This window comes from Pelodiscus sinensis, chromosome 24 (genome assembly GCF_052426305.1).
Source record: "Pelodiscus sinensis isolate ZL-2025 chromosome 24, ASM5242630v1, whole genome shotgun sequence".
In the NCBI taxonomy this organism is placed as follows: Eukaryota; Metazoa; Chordata; order Testudines; family Trionychidae; genus Pelodiscus; species Pelodiscus sinensis.
Window position 1 is genome coordinate 7,610,512 of NC_143075.1, and position 17,155 is coordinate 7,627,666.

At 44.2% G+C, this 17,155-nt stretch overlaps 2 protein-coding genes across 9 annotated transcripts in view; one reads left to right on the forward strand and one right to left on the reverse strand.

Annotated features, from left to right (window-relative positions):
- The window catches only part of GABRD (gamma-aminobutyric acid type A receptor subunit delta), an 84,900-nt gene that overhangs the window by 51,069 nt on the left and 16,676 nt on the right, over positions 1-17,155 (reverse strand). The window contains exons 1-2 of one of the 4 annotated variants that reach the window (XM_075906903.2): positions 3,725-3,893; positions 2,836-2,948 (exon numbers count right to left, since the gene is read on the reverse strand). The exons of 1 other annotated variant lie outside the window; for it this stretch is intronic. Coding sequence is in view for 2 of the 3 variants with exons in the window: in XM_075906901.2 (XP_075763016.1) it covers positions 2,836-2,948; positions 3,725-3,727 (116 nt within the window). In the remaining variant the exon portion in view is untranslated. Of the gene's footprint in view, positions 1-2,835; positions 2,949-3,539; positions 3,700-3,724; positions 3,894-17,155 lie in introns of those variants that run through there. 2 more of the 4 variants (XM_075906901.2, XM_006119224.5) reach the window with 2 other exon arrangements.
- CFAP74 (cilia and flagella associated protein 74) overlaps positions 3,842-17,155 on the forward strand; it is a 125,377-nt gene continuing 112,063 nt past the window's right edge. For 3 of the 5 annotated variants that reach the window (XR_012897383.2, XM_006119221.5, XM_075906899.2), the window contains exons 1-3: positions 3,985-4,239; positions 15,021-15,177; positions 15,995-16,097. Coding sequence is in view for 4 of the 5 variants with exons in the window: in XM_006119221.5 (XP_006119283.3) it covers positions 15,048-15,177; positions 15,995-16,097 (233 nt within the window). In the remaining variant the exon portion in view is untranslated. The other 2 variants (XM_025182669.3, XM_075906898.2) reach the window with 2 other exon arrangements.

Genomic DNA, 17,155 nt, shown 5'->3' on the forward strand with positions numbered 1-17,155 from the left:
CTAATTATCCACAATTTAATATCATAGAATCATAGAATACTAGGACTGGAAGGGACCTCGAGAGGTCATCGAGTCCAGTCCCCTGCCCTCATGGCAGGACCAAATACTGTCTAGACCATCCCTGATAGACATTTATCTAACCTACTCTTAAATATCTCCAGAGATGGAGATTCTACAACCTCCCTGGGCAATTTATTCCAGTGTTTGACTACCCTGACAGTTAGGAACTTTTTCCTAATGTCCAACCTAAACCTCCCTTGCTGCAGTTTAAGCCCATTGATTCTTGTTTTATCCTCAGAGGCCAAGATGAACAAGTTTTCTCCCTCCTCCTTATGACACCTTTTTAGATATCTGAAAACTGCTATCATGTCCCCCCCTCAATCTTCTCTTTTCTAAACTAAACTAGTTAGGACTTCAGACTGGCATTCCCTTTAACATGGTATCTATTGAGTGTTCCCAGATATGATTGTTGAGAACACTTTAAAGTTATATCAATCTGAATTGCGTTAACAGAAGGCTAAAAATAATAGGTCAGGAAAATTCTTAATGTTTTAGTTTTAAACTGCATTAGAAGCCTCACTAATCTTTGGGTCCTAAAGCACCTAAAACAAGTGAGATCTTTAATCACACAAGTCCAGTATAGTATTCTTCTCACTGACTTCCATTTAGTCTGGACTCCTGTGGCAAATAACCTTTAAAGTTTAAATGGTTTCATGCACTGTGTATATGTATTTGCAGGTATTGCATACCTCAGAAGACTACTTCAGTTTAAACTATAAAGAATAGTTTGACTATATGGTGGTTAACTTTAAACAGACTTAAAACCTATGCTCACAAAGATATACTTATGTATGTTCTGGAGGTAGATGAGAAATACATTACCTATGATTGCTTTCAATTTGTTTTAATGATTGTATCCAAGTATCTATATTAAACTGGGCTTTTAAATTGAAACAAGGCTGACACTGTGCATGGTGCACTGATTAAAATGGCACTTTAGGACAAGCATTCGGCCATGAATAAAACTGTTCCTCCATATTTTTGCTATCAATAATATCCTGTAGTTGGTTATGCCTTAAATTAAATACAGTTTCAAAAGAAAATATTGGAGAAAGTCTCCATTCTTCTGAAACACTGAACTAAATGCTTCTCTTATCTACAATGGTACAATGTTACTGAAGTGCAACTGTGTCTGGCCCACAGCTTTTTAAATTGTACTCAAGCAAAAGAGTGAATGTTCCCTTGTTAAGTGCAGGTAAAATAAGACGCAGAAGTCAAGCTAAGGCCTTGATTCTGTAAATACTTTGAAGCAGCTCTATTCTTGACTCTGAGGCTCCTTGCTGCAACCACCCCACCCACTTTCCTCCATTCTAACTAGATAGGGTGACCATCCGTCCCATTTTCACCAGGCCTGTCCCTTCTTTAAGCTCTATTCCAGGTGTACTGATTTTTTTTTAAAAGAAGGCAAATTGCTCTGTATTTGCACTTCCCTTCTGGTCCTTGAGTTCCCCAGTCAGCGCAGCCACAGCGCTGTCTGTGGCTGGTCGTAAACGCAGGCAGATCAACACGTGGCATATCAAGTCGGGCAAGGTGCAGAGAGAGAAAGACAGAAACCAGGTAGTTTGGAGACTGGTAGCCTGTACACAGCAAAGATGGGGTGTATGGGGTGAGTGAGGAGGGGTGACATGCACTCCTCCGGTACACCCTTAACAAGGGGGGAGATCTTCCAGCGCTTCTAGAACATGGGGCTGAAGCGCTGACCGCTGGCACCCCTGCAAGACTGAAGCCCCTTTCCCTGGTAGTCATCACCACCGGCTGCAGCTCTCATCTTCTCCCCACCCATGGGCAGCCCTGTTCCCTGGCGGTCCCTATCGCTGGCTGCACCCCCATCCCCTGACAGCCCCACTGTGTGGCAGCAACAGCCCCCATTCTTGGTGGCCCTAATCCCCAGCACACACTTCCACTGAAGCCCCATCCCTGCTCCCTCCCACCCGCTCAAGACATGAGTGGTGTGGCTCAAGATGAGAGCAGCAGGGCTTAATCCTGTGTGCCTGGAGCTCCCTGTGGGGGACAAACCTCCAGAGTCCATGGGCAGAATCAGGGCAAGACTTCTGTGGGCCTGGAGCCAAACTTTTTTGTGGGCCCTCTGCGGGGTAACGGAGCATGGCATTGGGATGCCAGTCCACAGAGCAAGGGGGCAAGTAGAGGCAAAGGGGCATGGATGGCAGGGCTGCCCAGGCCAATGCAAGGGGATTGTTTACAAACTGGCAGTTCTTAGGCACACAGTGGCCTGACCAGACCTGTGCTGCCAATATGCCCCTTTCTGTTGAGGGCAGGGCCATGCCATGTCCCACAGCCCCTTGACTCAACATCTCCCTATAGCCAGAGCCAGCTGGAGCTCTGCCAGAAGCACAACACCCTGCACATCACTCCTACCCACAGCCTCACTGCAGATGCCAAGAACCCCCACTCCCTAGTCTCCCAACTCACATTTCTTTCCCACCATCTCACAGCCCAGCACACACACAACCAGGCCCTCCTAGAAACCCACTCCCCCACGCTCTGCATCCTGGACAGGTAGGCACTTCTAAAGTGCAGTAACCACTTAATTGTAAGTATATATTTTAATTTTTTACCTATTATTAGTTATAATAATGCAGTATGTCTTTTTAATGGGTGCTCAGTCAACTTAATGTTATTTTGAATGTTTGTATGCATAGTTCTGATTGATTACTGTTGAACTCACCGAAATCTAAGCAATTTTATCAAGTGTCCCATATTTGGCATAAGGAAATATGGTCATCCTATAACTAGATCTTAATCCCTACTCCTTACCTTAAAACCCCAGCTGTAAACTGCCAGGCCATCCTCCCCTCCCTGTCTTCCCGTCTCTCCCTAGGGTTGCCAGGTGTCTGGTTTGGAATTGGACAGTCCAGTATTTCAGCTTTCTGTTCAGGAAAACCAATTGAGAAAATATAAATGAGAAAATATACATGTCCGGTATTTTCTAAATCAGATGGGATATAGATTGTGATGTAATGTCAACTGTGTCTGGTATTTTTGTTGAAACTATCTGGCAACCCTATCTCTCCCCGACGTACACTGAATGCCACTTTCCTCTCAGCGCCAAGGTGACCTGACTCCCTGTCCTTGGCTCTATCTGCCACCCTTACACTGACCCGCCCCCACTCTGGTATTTCTGGGGTAATACCAATGGGATGGTGGCTAGGCCCACATAAGGCTGGTGTGTGTGAAAGACACTGCCGCTTCGCTGGGCCGGGGGCATCGCTCCACATGGCGTGGTGGTGGCAGTGCCCCTGCAGACCCAGGGTGGCTGCTAAGTGGCCAATGAAGGGAGCCTGCCTTAGGGTTACTATGTGTGAAGGCGCTGACCTGTGCCCGAGCCTGGGGATCACTGGGGGAGGGCAGGGAGCTGTGCGGGGGCATTGACAAGGGCTGGTGTAGGGGTCACTGTAGGAGAGGGCTGGTCTGAGGGGGGCACTGGGCGATACTGGAGGGAGCCCTGCAAGGGGACTGACCTGTGGGAGCACATTGAAAGGGGCCTGCCCTGGGGGGGGGGGTCTGTGGGAGTTACTGAAGGGGGTCACTGCAGGGGCGGGATGAAGGGAGCTGCCAGCCCAGCTCAGGCTCTGGGGGAGGGGGGAGATGGAGATTCCCGCACCCCTCACCCGAGCTGCCCTCCCGGGGCACTGTTGGAACGTACCATTTCCTGAGGCAGGGGAGAACATAACCGTCCAAGGAAGGCAGGACGCCTCCCCAGTTCAGGCAGCGAGATCGCTCGCAGGGAGGCGCAGCGAAGCGGGTGGCACGGCTGCTGAGCTCCATCTCCCAGGGGTTAAAACTTTAACGTGGCTGCTCCACCTCCTCGCCCCCTCCCGCTCTCCCACATTGGTTCGTTCCGTTGCCTTGGAGGCTCCTACAACAACGGCCGCGGGACGCCGGTTGGGGAGGCAGGTAGGCGGCGGAGCCGGCGGCTGCCGCCCTTCGGCGGGGCGATACCATTAGCACAACGCCTGGGGGTTGCTGAGGGGTCGGTTTGTCCGGCTCTGCAGGGGGTGTCCGAACTTGGTGCAGCCCGGGGTCTCGTGGCCAGCCCCCCATGAATAGCTGAAGGGGGCGGGGCGGGGGGCAGACACCATGTTAGGGGGCTGAGCCACTCTCCCTGCCCTGCAGAGGGACGAGGCCTGGCCCCAAAGCAGCCACACACCCGGCCCTGTGGTGAGTGGCCGAAATGGGGGACCGGTCCTGCCCCACTGTGATCCCCTTACTCCAAGGGGGCCCTGTGATTTGAGAGGGGTCTCCCTGCCTTGCCCAAAGGGACAAGTTTCCATCCCCAAATCACCGTCCCAAGCTTTGCAATATCATGACTTGTTGAGACTGGCAAGCCCGGCCGTGGTGTGACGGGTCACGTCCCAATGTACTCGCGTTACGTTGCAGGGTGTCGTGATTTTAACGGGATGGGCAGTTCCCCCTGTTTTTCCAAAAGGGAACAGTCCCCTTCCCCCAAATCGCTGTCACAAGCTAAGCAACGTCGTGACGTGTTGTGTCCTGTCATGATCATATTATGTCACAGGGTGTGTGACGCTCTTATGTTCCCAGCTTGTCATGATTATAATGGGGGCAATTAGCTCTCCATACCCTGCCAAAAGGGATAAGCGCCTTCTCAAAAAAATCAATATTCCCTTTAATCTTTTCCATCCATGAGCAGGTTTTTTCCATTCATGTGCAGAATACATTTTGTTATGTGCACTGAGTCAGGAGTGGCCCGAGGCCGGCTGTGGCAGCTGGTGCCCTAGGCAGAGGCGCAATCGGTGCCCCCACCTGCACGGCCGTCAATGCCCGTGACATCATTATTGGGCGCCTGGGCCAGCGGCGCCCTAGGCAACTGCCTAGTTTGCCTAGGCTCGCAGGCCGTCCCTGCACTGAGGCATGTGCAAATGTGCACCATGAGGAGAAACGCAAACCTAGCTGTGAGTGCTCTGAGCAACTGCACAAGTGCACAATTTACAGGGAGCACTGCCTTAAATCATGCTCACAGGGTGCAGCTGTGAAACCGCATTGTGCCATGAGGATGGTATGCCAGGTTGTGGCATGACAATGTCATGAGAGGGTGCAGGATTGTTCCATCACACTGACAATATTTGCACTGCCTATTACATCACACCCTGTCACGGTGATATATTGTTGTATACTGACAGTTTGCCTCAATCTCGTTAGATACTTGCAATACCATAGTGGCATTATGGCATTTTGACATAGCATGATGGTTACAATTGTATAGTTAGAGCCCTATACAGATGCAAAATTGGTATTCGCATCTGCAAAAATGATCTTCGGATATCCACAGATGAAGATACCTGTGGATATAAAGCAGATATTCACAAATTTGCAGGGTTCACAATACAAAATGTGTATCTGTGTCTGTATCTACAAAATGAACCACAGATATCTGCCTCTATATCTGTAGATGCAGAGATCACTGAATATAAAGCAGATATCTGTGGATTTACAGGGCTATATGTACAATATCATAATACGCATGACACTGTTGTGATATGCTGTAATATTTTTGATTCAGTGTTGCGTATCAAGAGGGCATTTTTGATATAGTGTGATATGATGCAAAATAGCTATTCTGCAGTATGATGAAACTTTTGATGCACTGTCCATTTATTTGTGTTTGTAAAAAATTCTCCCAATAGATTATGCATAAGTCAAAAAACATTAGTACAAAAACATACAATCACAATAAATTTTGACCCAATTGAATCACAGTTATGTTTCCACATTTCAAGAGAAATTAGATTTAATTAAACTTAATTCTTGACAACATGATGTTTAATCAAATGTATTCATATCACCTCTCAATACAATGACATTTTGATACATTGTCATGTTCTGTTGTATGGTATGGTATTGTAATGCTTTGCTGTCCTGTTTTGACACTTATCTGATGATCTTCCCATGTAACATGATGTTTATAACTCAAGGCTAGGTTGTAGCTTCTGTCTCATTTGCCTTAGTTAATACTTCATAGAAAATTGAAAAATAGTCTATTTACAACTAATTTCTGTGGCTTTTGTTGTTTTTTAATTTTTGAGGACAATAGCATCTCCCCCATTTAATGTCGCAGGAAAACAAGTTCTTTGTTAAGATTTGTAATACTTTGCTCCCTCTGTCAAGTATTCTGGGGTACTCAGATGAAGCTCAAAACATTATTACTGATTATTTCATTTGCTTTTGTTGCTCATCTGAAGGTTAAAATTAAAATGTATTTATGGCATCATAATTCACTCAGTAGGGATTGATGTCACAAATAGTGAGGTTTATAGGATGATTTCTCCAGTGATTTAAAAATTTCAGAGGAGTAGCCGTTTTAGTCTGTAAGGCTACGTCTACACCGCAGAGTTTTTGCACAAAAACTCGTGGAGCATCCACACCTCAAGTGTGTTTTTGCGCAAGAAAATTTACAGTGAATTGACAGAACAGAAGGGTTTTTGCGGTATAGGTAGCCCTCTTTCTACGTGGAATAACTCCTTTTTGCACAAGAGTTATTGTGCAAAAAGGTGTGTGTGGACGGGCAGTAGGTTTTTTTTGCGCAAAAACAGACTATTGAAAGAAGCACGGGTGCCCTGGTGGCCATTCTGTTAATGGCAATCAGAGCTTTCTTGTGAGAGAGCGTCCATGCAATGTGGACGCGCTTTTCCAATGTGCTTTTGCAGTGTGGACGTGCTCTTGCGCAAGAAGTTTTTGCAGAAGATCTCTTCCGCAAAGAGCTTCTTGTGCAAGAAGCCTGGAGTGTAGATGTAACCCCAGTGAATAAACTTAAAAAACAACAAATAATCTTACAGCACCTTGGAGATTAACAAAAAATGTAGATGGTATCGTGAGCTTTCGTGGGCACAATTCATTTCTTCAGATGAATGGAGTTAAAGAGTTGAGGGGAGAAATAAATAACAGAGAAAGAGCTATGATGTGAGATCAACCCTGTGAGTTTAAAGTGGAGTAAAAGCTACAGATATTTTTGAGCAGTTGAATAATCTCTTTCTTGCAAATGTTCTTAATAACAGAGAGAATGCAAGAAAGAAGAAAATATAGTCCATGGCAACAGAATGGTTTCTAAGTAGAATGTTTTTTTAAAGCTTTCCATGAAGTGTCAGTGACTCTAAACCTTCTGTACAAACATAATCATTTTTGTGCATTATTCCCTTCCCCGCAATGGTTTAAAAATAGGTAATGCTAATTTTTTTATGATAAAGTGCTGATGCTGTTTTTAATCCTTATCCATGTTATTCTTGTGCTTATGGTGTATGTTAGGTCTCTCTGAAATAATTTATTGTTGCTGCTGAGTTAGGACCTGATCCAATGCTCATTAAAACTAATGGAAAGTCTCCCATTAATAGTTTTAGATCAGACTAGGAATATAAGATATCATGTAATTGAATAGTCAAGTAATTGCATGAATTTTTAACAGTTACTCGACTATTTTGTAGACCCTGGGGGCAGGGCCAGCAGCCAATGCACTCTGGCCCCACTCCTGCGAAGCGCCCTGTAATCCTCTGCTGCTGCCTTTGTATCAAAGGCAGCAGTGTGGGGTGCCAGACAGGACCTGGTCCATGAGGGGAGCCAGTTTAAAAAACAGCTCCCCGTGCAGACCAGTTGCCTGCCACCCCATGCCGCTGCCTCTGATACAGAGGCTGCAGTGCAGAGTGGCAGCAGCCCCTGTCCGTGGTGGGGGGACAGCCAAGCTCCCTGCTGACAGAGGATGCTATGGATGGGGGAGGAAGCAGGGGAGGCTGCAATAAAGCAGCCTCTGTCCATGGCAGCCCAGGCTGGCTGCGGAGAGCGGCTGATCCAGCAACAGTCCCCGTTTGCGTGGGGTCCAAGCTCCCTGTGGATAGAGGCTGCTCCACATCCTAGGGAGCAGCCTTTGTCTGTGGTGAGCCTGAGCCCACCATGGACAAAGGTTGCTCCAGCAGCAGCCTCTGTCCACGAGGGGTCCAATCTCCCCATAGACAGAGGCCAGCTCGGGCCTGCTGTGGACAGAGGCTGCTTTACGGCAGCCTTCCCTGCCGCCCCACCCCGTGCTGCTGCCTTTCACAGAGGCAGCAGTGTGGAGCGGGGCAGGCGGCACCACTATACAGAGGCAGTAAGGGGAGGGGAAAATGCGTATGGATGACAAGATTAACTGATAAGCCTAGGCTTATCAGTTAACCCTATATTTGACTACATATTGACATCCCTAGATCAGACCCTCCTCCTACTTATCCTTCATTGACATAGTCTCCCATCTGGAAAACTAAATTTGTCTTTTCACAGGGTGTGAATTTTTCCCAGCATCTTTTGGTTTGGGAAGATGAGAAGATGGGGTATTGTGAGTGCTTGGGTTGAACTCCATATAGCTTCCACATGGCAGAGTTGGGCTCTTTCTAGTCCACTGTGAAATCCATAAAAGGACTGAGGCACTGAAATGCTGAGTGTTGTGCTGCCTAACTTTTAGACACTTAGAAAATCTCAGGAACAACACTGTGATCCACAAGGCTGAGTTAGGCTCCTAGGTTTCTTATGCAATGAATGAGGAGATGGGTGCTGAAGAGTAAAATCCACAAAAACCAGCCTGCTAGGCAGCTCTGTGCCTAACCCAGACAGTGGGAGATGCTGATGTGCTAAGCCCTGTGCCTTTCTCAGAGGTAGGCACCTAGCTCTGCTAGTGATGCACAAATGAGAGGAAGAAGAGGTTTTGCAGCTGCCCACTTTATAACTTTCAGGATGTGGGCGATTCAAGTTCAATTATCCTGTCCCTGTCAGAGAGAGAGGAAGATTCTACCACTTCTTAGAAGAGTGCTCTAACCGCTGAACTATGGGTTTCTCTGATATGGCGCTCTCTGTCTGTCTGTCTGTCTCTCTCTCTCTCTCTCTCTCAAGTGACTGGAGGAGGGAGATTGGACCCAGGTTTGCTATGTCCCCCATGCTATGCCTCAACCACTGGACTTCAAAGTATTTCCCAATCTCTCTGTCTTTCTCTGGCCCAATCACCCTCTATTTATCTAAGGCGATGTCTACACTGGAAAGACTTGGTAACAAAAGCGCTGTCAACATTCCAAAGTTGCCACAACTGAAAACTCATCAAACCCCCTCTCTCAGCTGCATTAGAGCAATTTACCGCCTTATGCTGTCACACCGTCCCCTCTTCAGATGCACTAATAACTTACCACCCCTCATGGCTGCTGCCTGCACCATCCCTCCTACAGCCTGCACAGCAACTTATCCTGTGTCTCTTCCCTTGCTTCATGACCCTGCATCTCTTCCCTTCCTTCATGCTCCACATAGAGTAGCTGAGAGTTGTCAAAAAATATTGGGACATAAGAAAAATTCCATATTGCCTGGCACACTGGTTGTCACCGGATTGAGCCTAACCTCCTTGTCCACTACCATCTTTTCATCAGTATCTTCTGTGTCTGGGTCAACTCCTGTTTCTGACTCTGTGCTATGGGAATTATCCACATTCTCCTTGGGTGTTCCCTGTGCTATGGGAAGTATCCACAATCCTCCTCTCCCCATTCAGGATTGTGTCCAGTTCTTTATAAAAATGGCATGTTATAGGTGCAGCATCAGACTAGCTGTTTGCCTCCTTTGCCTTCTGGTATGCCTGCCGGAATTCCTTTATCTTGACTTTGTATTGTAGGATGTCTTGCTCATATCCCCTTTTCACACAGGTCTTGAGAAATGTGACTGTACATGTCCCAGTTCCTATGGGCCACTTGCAGCTGTGACTGCATCCATTCTTTACCCCACACACTGATAAGATCCAAAAGTTCTGTGGTGCTTCAAAAGCAGGATAACATTTTGAGCGATAGCCACCCCTGTTTCCCTGAGAAGATGCCATGAGGACCACTACACAAGCAGCCAGACGCCAGAAAATTAACTTTAAAGTTCCTGGGTTTTGCAGGTAAAAAGGCAAGGGTGGGCAAACTCCAGCCTGTGGGCTGGATCCGCAGGGTTAGTCCCTGATGGGCTCTCACCTCCATGTTTACCTGGGCCTTCCCAGGTATTGGAGGATTTATTGCCCACCCCTATGAAAGGGGCACATCTGTTTACTTCTTTATGTGGCTGCAGAGCAGCAGAATTCAAAGCGCTGGTCAGAATGGCTAATCAGGCATCATGGGAAATATTCTGGAGGTCAATAAACTCAACAAGAAGCCTACTGTAGTAGTCACTACATGATTATACAGTACAATAAAAGGAAAGGGAAAGACAAAAGTCCGGTGCAGACGTAGAGTTTTTGTCACCAAAACTGGGTGTTTGTCGCGAGTTTCATCATATCACAATGTGAATGCTCTCCAGGTTTTGTCAGCAAAAAGGATTTTTTGGTGACAAAACTTGCCTGTGTAGACAAGGCCTAAGGCTTTGTCTACACTTAAAAGTTTAAAGTGCAGCCATGGCAGATCTTTAAACTGAAATGTGGCCATGGCATGAATGCTGGGAGAGAGCTGTAGCCTGGCTCACACTGGCGCTTTACAGTGCTGTAACTTGCTGCATTCGGGGAGGAGAGAGGTGTGTTCACCCCTCCCTCCCGAGCCAGTATTGTAAAATGCCAATGTAGACTTAGCCAAAGTGGTAGAGCTTCAACAAGAAAGTATATTAGAATAGCCTGTAGCTCCATGGCTAGAGCACTTTCCTGAGAAGTGACAGATTCTTGTTCAAATTCTTTCACCTTCTCTGGCAGGGAAGGGAGCATTGAATCTGAGTCTCCTACATTCCAGGTGAATGCTCTAACCACTGGGCTAAAAGTTACAAGGTGGGCACCATGACCGCCCCTTCTTCTTCCTTGAATGTACAGTGAGGGACCAGTGGGCATGCCCAGAGGCAAAAGCTTTGGTGCCAAGTGAATTTGAGAGCCTACAGAGTTTAGAGGTTTGTGGATTGCTGGGGGAGATGTAGGCATCTGAATTCAGGTGGATTCTACCCATTCTTTCTGGCTGATGATTGTATGGACCCAGAGGCTGCATGACCAGCTGAAGGAACAACCAGTGAGAGTGTCATTCCCCCAGCCATGTTTCCCAGCGCAAAGCCTGTTTAATAAGGCCTTGTCTGCACACAAACCTTTGTCACTTTAACAAAAGGTATGCTTTTAACCAATTTAATTAAACCACCATAAAACCCTGCTTAGGTACTCTTATTTGGGTTTAGCAGTGGCTATTGTTTTAGTTCAAATTAATTCCTTATATCTATCGGGTACCTAGTCTCTTCCTGCAAAAGGGAAAATAGACCATCCTCTTCTTCCCCTAAGTATTGATTTAAGTCCCAGTCCTGCAAAAGACTTAGGCACATACAGTTGAAGTCAATGGGGCTACTTATGTGCATAAGTGAATGAATAAAGTCTTAATAATGTACCATCTGGTAATAAGTCTAAGTGAATGCCACAAGGTATTTGAGGGTTGGGTAAATTTAATCAACATTGGGGAAGTATTTTCTGGTAACAATGAGAGAACTACATTGGAAACAAAGACTATGAGCCTAATCTGTTCTGGTAAAGTGTTGCCAAGGTGGAAGGATTACTTGTGTTGTTATACCAGGATCAGTAGGAAAGGACTGGAATATTTATGTGGATCCAGGAAAATTGAAGTGTTCAGACAGTTTGCTAACCACATGCCAAAACCTGTTACAGCTGCTTTAGGTCTGTGAATAAATATGTCACACACAGCAAATTCTGTATGATCATTATTAAAATGTCACACACGTAGTATCTGTGTGACTAAACAGATCATATTGAGTACCTACAGTGTCTCAGCTATTGTAGTTCCATGACTAAGTACAGGCAGTCCCCGAGTTACGTGGATCCGACTTATGTCGGATCCGCAGTTACGAATGGGGCCCTCTCCCTGGTCTCCAGCAGACCAGGGAGAGGAAGCAAAGCGGCGGAACACTGTGTACCTACAGACCAGGGGGACGGGGAGCAAAGCAGAGCAAAGCCGCGGAGCCCGAGGGCAGCAGGACAGCCACGGCGCGTCTGGGCTGTCCCGCTGCCCCCGTGCTCCGCAGCTTTGCTCCGGACGCCTGTGGTACAGCAGCTGGGGCACTGCCGGTTGGTCCCGTAGCGCCGCTCTGGGCGCTATTGGACCAACCCAGCAGCACCCCAGCTGCTCTGCCCCAGGCGTCCTGATTCAGCCACTGCTGCTCAGTTTCAGCAGCGGCTGAATCAGGACGCCTGGGGCAGAGCAGCTGGGGTGCTGCTGGGTTGGTCCAGTAGTGCCGAGGAGCGGCGCTACTGGACCAACCCAGCAGCACCCCAGCTGCTCTGCCCCAGGCGTCCCCAAGTCAGCCGCTGCTGAAACTGACCAGTGGATGACTACAGGAAGCCCCTGCCCCGGGGCTTCCTGGAATCAGCTGCTGATCAGTTTCTGCAGCAGCTGACTTGGGGATGCCTGTGGTTCTTAAGTTGAATCTGTATGTAAGTCAGAACTGGCGTCCAGATTCAGCCGCTGTTGAAACTGATCAGTTTCAGCAGCGGCTGAATCTGGACGCCAGTTCCGACTTACATACAGATTCAATTTAAGAACAAACCTACAGTCCCTATCTTGTACGTAACCCGGGGACTGCCTGTAAGTCACACTTGGCACTGGGGGTAGTAGTTTTTTTTCCTGTTTGATTGTTTGTCATTGCATATGTAATAATATATTAGTTGAGTAAGGGTAGGTCTACATAGCCCATGGAAGTGAGCCTTCCAACCTGGGTCAACAGTAGACTCAGGCTCATTGGGCTTATGCTAAAAAGCTATGTAGACAGAGCTGTGAAGTTGCAACTCAGTCTTAGAGTTCTGTCTCGGAAGCCTGGAGAGGGAGGTGGGCTTCACAGCCCAAGCTCCTGCCTGAGACACAAGAGCTACACAGCTACTTTAGAATCATATTGCAATCCCAAATTTGTCAATCCAGATTGGGAGGCTTGCTGCTCCAGGCTATGCAGATGCCCCCTAAAAGGGCTAGATTGAATAAGGCTCTTGGGTCCAGTATTATAGAGGTAGGATTGAGGTTTGTTCAAGTTACCTTTTGGCACTAAGGGGTCAAATTCTTCTCAACATATATTAACATTCCCAGTCCCTTCAATGGGACTATTACATACTTAAGCGTTTTTTGCAGGCCTGGGGCAAGAGTTTTTAGTGCCTTGACAGATTAAGCCATCGTTTAGTTTGGCATTAGTTTACACTATTTTATATTCCAGCTTGAGTTCACCCTGATGTTTTGATTGAACTCCAGGGCTATTGGGGTAAATTTTTCAATACTTCTTCAATCCCATTTTCAAATGTGATTTAGGCAATTATGGCCAGATTTTTAAAGGTATTTAGGCACCTAACAATTCAGGTAGACTCCAAGTGTGATTTCTAGTGGGAGCTTATCCTTATCTTTATCTCTTTTTGCACATTCAAAATTCCCTCTAGACACCTCTGTCCATCTTCAAGTGTATAAGTATCTTTATAAATCTGACAAGTGCTTATGTCATATTTGAAAATGGGACTTTTCAAAATGAGAACTTTTATCTTGGGTTCTCTCTACTCCTCCATTTTGTGTCCTAAATTTCAGTCACAGGCATGATCAGAAGTGAGAGTCTGAGCCTTCCTCACGTTCTTCAATATTTAATTCATAGACAAACTCAGTCTGCAAATATCAGCTCTTATACTGTGCAAACAAACTGCTGTCTGTGAAACAATGGGCCAGATTTGTTCTGTTTAAAAATCCACAATTGTGCTGTTGAATGTTAATTGTTATTTGTTATTTTCAGCAGCTAATATGTTGCACCCAAACAGTAATAAAATATCTGTGTTTTTTTTAAAAACAATTTACACAGAGTGTTATAATGCAAATAATAAAAGATACTTTTTTACTGATGTCACTAATTAGACTGTTTTCTCAACTGGTTATGTAGCAATTCAGTCACAAACTGTGTTAAATGTGATGGGCCCGATTCTTTCCCCATTTACATAGGTTTTAACTCTGATGGAATTGCTCCCTACAGTGGTGTAGGTAAGTTCAGCATGAGGCTTGCTAAATATAAGATCCACAAAAGCAGGGAAATTTACAATTAAAGATTAAACAACCAGTGTGCAGTATCTAGATAGTGCACTAGTATAAAACTAGTTTGTATGTTTTAACCTAGAATTCTGTATATAAAAGGAGTTGGGTAAAATGACCTAATTAATGACTCTAGGCCCTGATTCAGCTGATATAAATTGGCATAATGGAGCTACACCAATTTACACCACCTGAGTATCTAGCCTCTGGTTTCTATCATAACATTAGGAAGCTGATTTTTGCAATACTTGTGGGCTGAAACCTCTCACTGACTTGTAGGATGTTTGGGTTTACAAAGATCATAAGACTTAACCTTAATTGTGAATCTTATAGTGATTAGGTACTAGATGCACGGTAGATGCATACACCATGAATAGCCCTGCTTTTATTTCTGTTCATATCTGTGCACTTTTTTGGAAACTGGATTTGGCCCCTATAGTACCTAAATTATGTTTTTGTTTGGTAAATGTTCATGTTTCTTAAACTGATTTATCTTGATACATTTTTGTATATAATTTTGTTAAATGAACGAAGGCTATGCCAAACATCTGTTTTCTTGTCTATTATCATAAATAGCTTGAGTGAAATTATATTTTTGAACATTAATAAAAATGAACTAATATAGAACACCTGACATTTCTCACAAAACTAGCAGTTTCAATCACAGGATAAAAATGTATTTGGAAGCACTACGTCATTGTTGACCTTATTATGATAGGAAAATACTCTAGAAATGGCCTAGTTTTCTCTTTAAGAGATACATTAAAATCCAAACTCAAAGTGTGCAGCTAGTAATTAAACGTTTAATTGTAGCCAATTATTTCACATATATGAAAGATCTGCTTGATCAAATGTGATTAATTCATCTCAAAATATAGTCAGCATTTGTGTGTAGAGTGGGAATATTCATACACCAATTATTTTCTTTGGTAGCTGAATTCTATTAAAAGAATTGCCAGTATGGAAGATACTGAGTTCTTTGATATTTGTGAAAAGGAGCAGACAGCTGCTACACCATTTTTGGAACAAGAAAAAGATGACGATGACAGTGCAACAGATCAGTTCTGGCATGTGGTGAACCCGCTAAAAGGTAAAGGTGAAATAGTTTGCTAATTTACAAATGCTAACATACTAATATATTTTCTCATTTGGTTGAGATGGTACAATTCAGTCCACACAACACATTTGGAGTCAAACTGAGATATTATATTGATATAATTTTGAAGTAATTCTGTTGACTCCAATGAGGTTACTTCTGATTTATGCTGTGTACCTAAATAGAATTTAGTCTGTCACAGGGTATTCCCTGTACTTCTACTTGTCAAATATACAAGGATAGTGTACAACTATTTTACTTAATGCAACCTTCTTTTTTGTTTTCTATTACCCATTATTATAGTGCAGTGCTGCCACTGACCTTAAAATGAAAAATGTCTTACGTAAGCATTTTATCATCATCATCCTGGCACACACACACCACATAAATATTTAGTGAGAAATTATTCTCACTAAATGAGTGTTGCAGTAAGCTAAAAAGAATAAAAAAAATATAAATGCACACAGTCATATAGGTTAGCGTTTGGTGAACAACATTTTAATATACTGCCTGCCAAAACCTATCAATGATCCATAAGTACTGAATTCCATTTGGCTAACACAGATTTTCTTCCTATAGCACTTATATTTGATTGTCAGTGACAACTGGAGAGCATTTGTCTGTTTATTTCCTAGGTATAAAATTGCTTTCATGTGTATTTTGTGATGAGAAGTTTTTTATTATACACACCAATAAAGCTTTTAAGATGTCATCTTCATGCTGCTTGTCATGTTTTGACTTGGCAGGAAATGTACATTTTAATGTCAAAAGTATCTTTATTAAACTGTTGTTTTTCTTTAATTTTTGTTAGGACACAAGATTGGAGAAGAGACAGAGGAGGAGGAGGAGGAGGAGGATGAAATCAGAAGCAAGGATGCTTCTGATGGAGTTGGAGAGGACTCTAATTCTAGTGTGTGAGTAATTTGTATACTCATCAACTATACTGAGGATTTTTTTTGGTATTAATTTGCTTTTTGTGACAGAAGATTTATTTATCACAACTTCAAGAATACTCTGGATTTCTTTATGGGAAAGAATTATAGGCCTTTCTGACAAAGCTGTTCTAATAAGAGAAAACAGCAAGGCATAGATAGTAATAGTAAGATGCAAATAAACATTGGACCCTATAAATCCTGTGGAATTCAGTAAGACCTATCAGTAAGTGAGACATTTGTGTGTTTAAGAGGGTTGGGACATATGCTGCTGAATATACAGTGTTAGTACAAGTATACTGATACCTACTTTGTGGCAGGAAATAAATGGTACAGCAGACTAAAATAATACTTGAATCTTAGGAGACCACAGTTAAAAAATCTAACATAGGTCACATGTGAAAGTGAGTTTGGTGGTTTAAAGATGGTCCACTGCTTCACATCAATCAAAGAACTCATAGACCCAGTTTGGCAAGATAGTTAAACTCTGCATGAGGATATCAGGAGTGAGGCAGATCAGGGAATAGTAAAATTCATTAGCCTGTTTACATGAGGAAACTTGCATATCATACATACTTAGCTGTAGCCAGATATGTTCTCAGTTCCATAAGCAATGAAACTCAAAGTGCTCTAAAATAGAACCACCAGCCCCTTCTCTCTAGAGATTTCATGAGACCTAAATGACAACATGCAATAGTTTATACATTCTGTGGGACATGTACTCCTTAATCTACTGCTTTTTAATACATTCTAAGGAAGTCATAATGACTTTGAATTACTTTCCAAGAATCTGGAATTTTACAGATTTAGGCCAGCATTTTCAAATGTGGGAGCCTAAAAGTGCTTAAATAAATGACTTTATTTTTTCAGAAGTGCTGAACACACACATTTCCCAGTAAAGTAAAGCAGAGCTGTGTATGCTCAGTATCTTTGAACATCAGGTCACTTATTTAGTTCCCTAAATATGAATTTGTGCATTTAACATTTGAGGTTTGTCTCTGGTTTACATGTGCATAACAAGGATTTTAGTGCTGATTTTA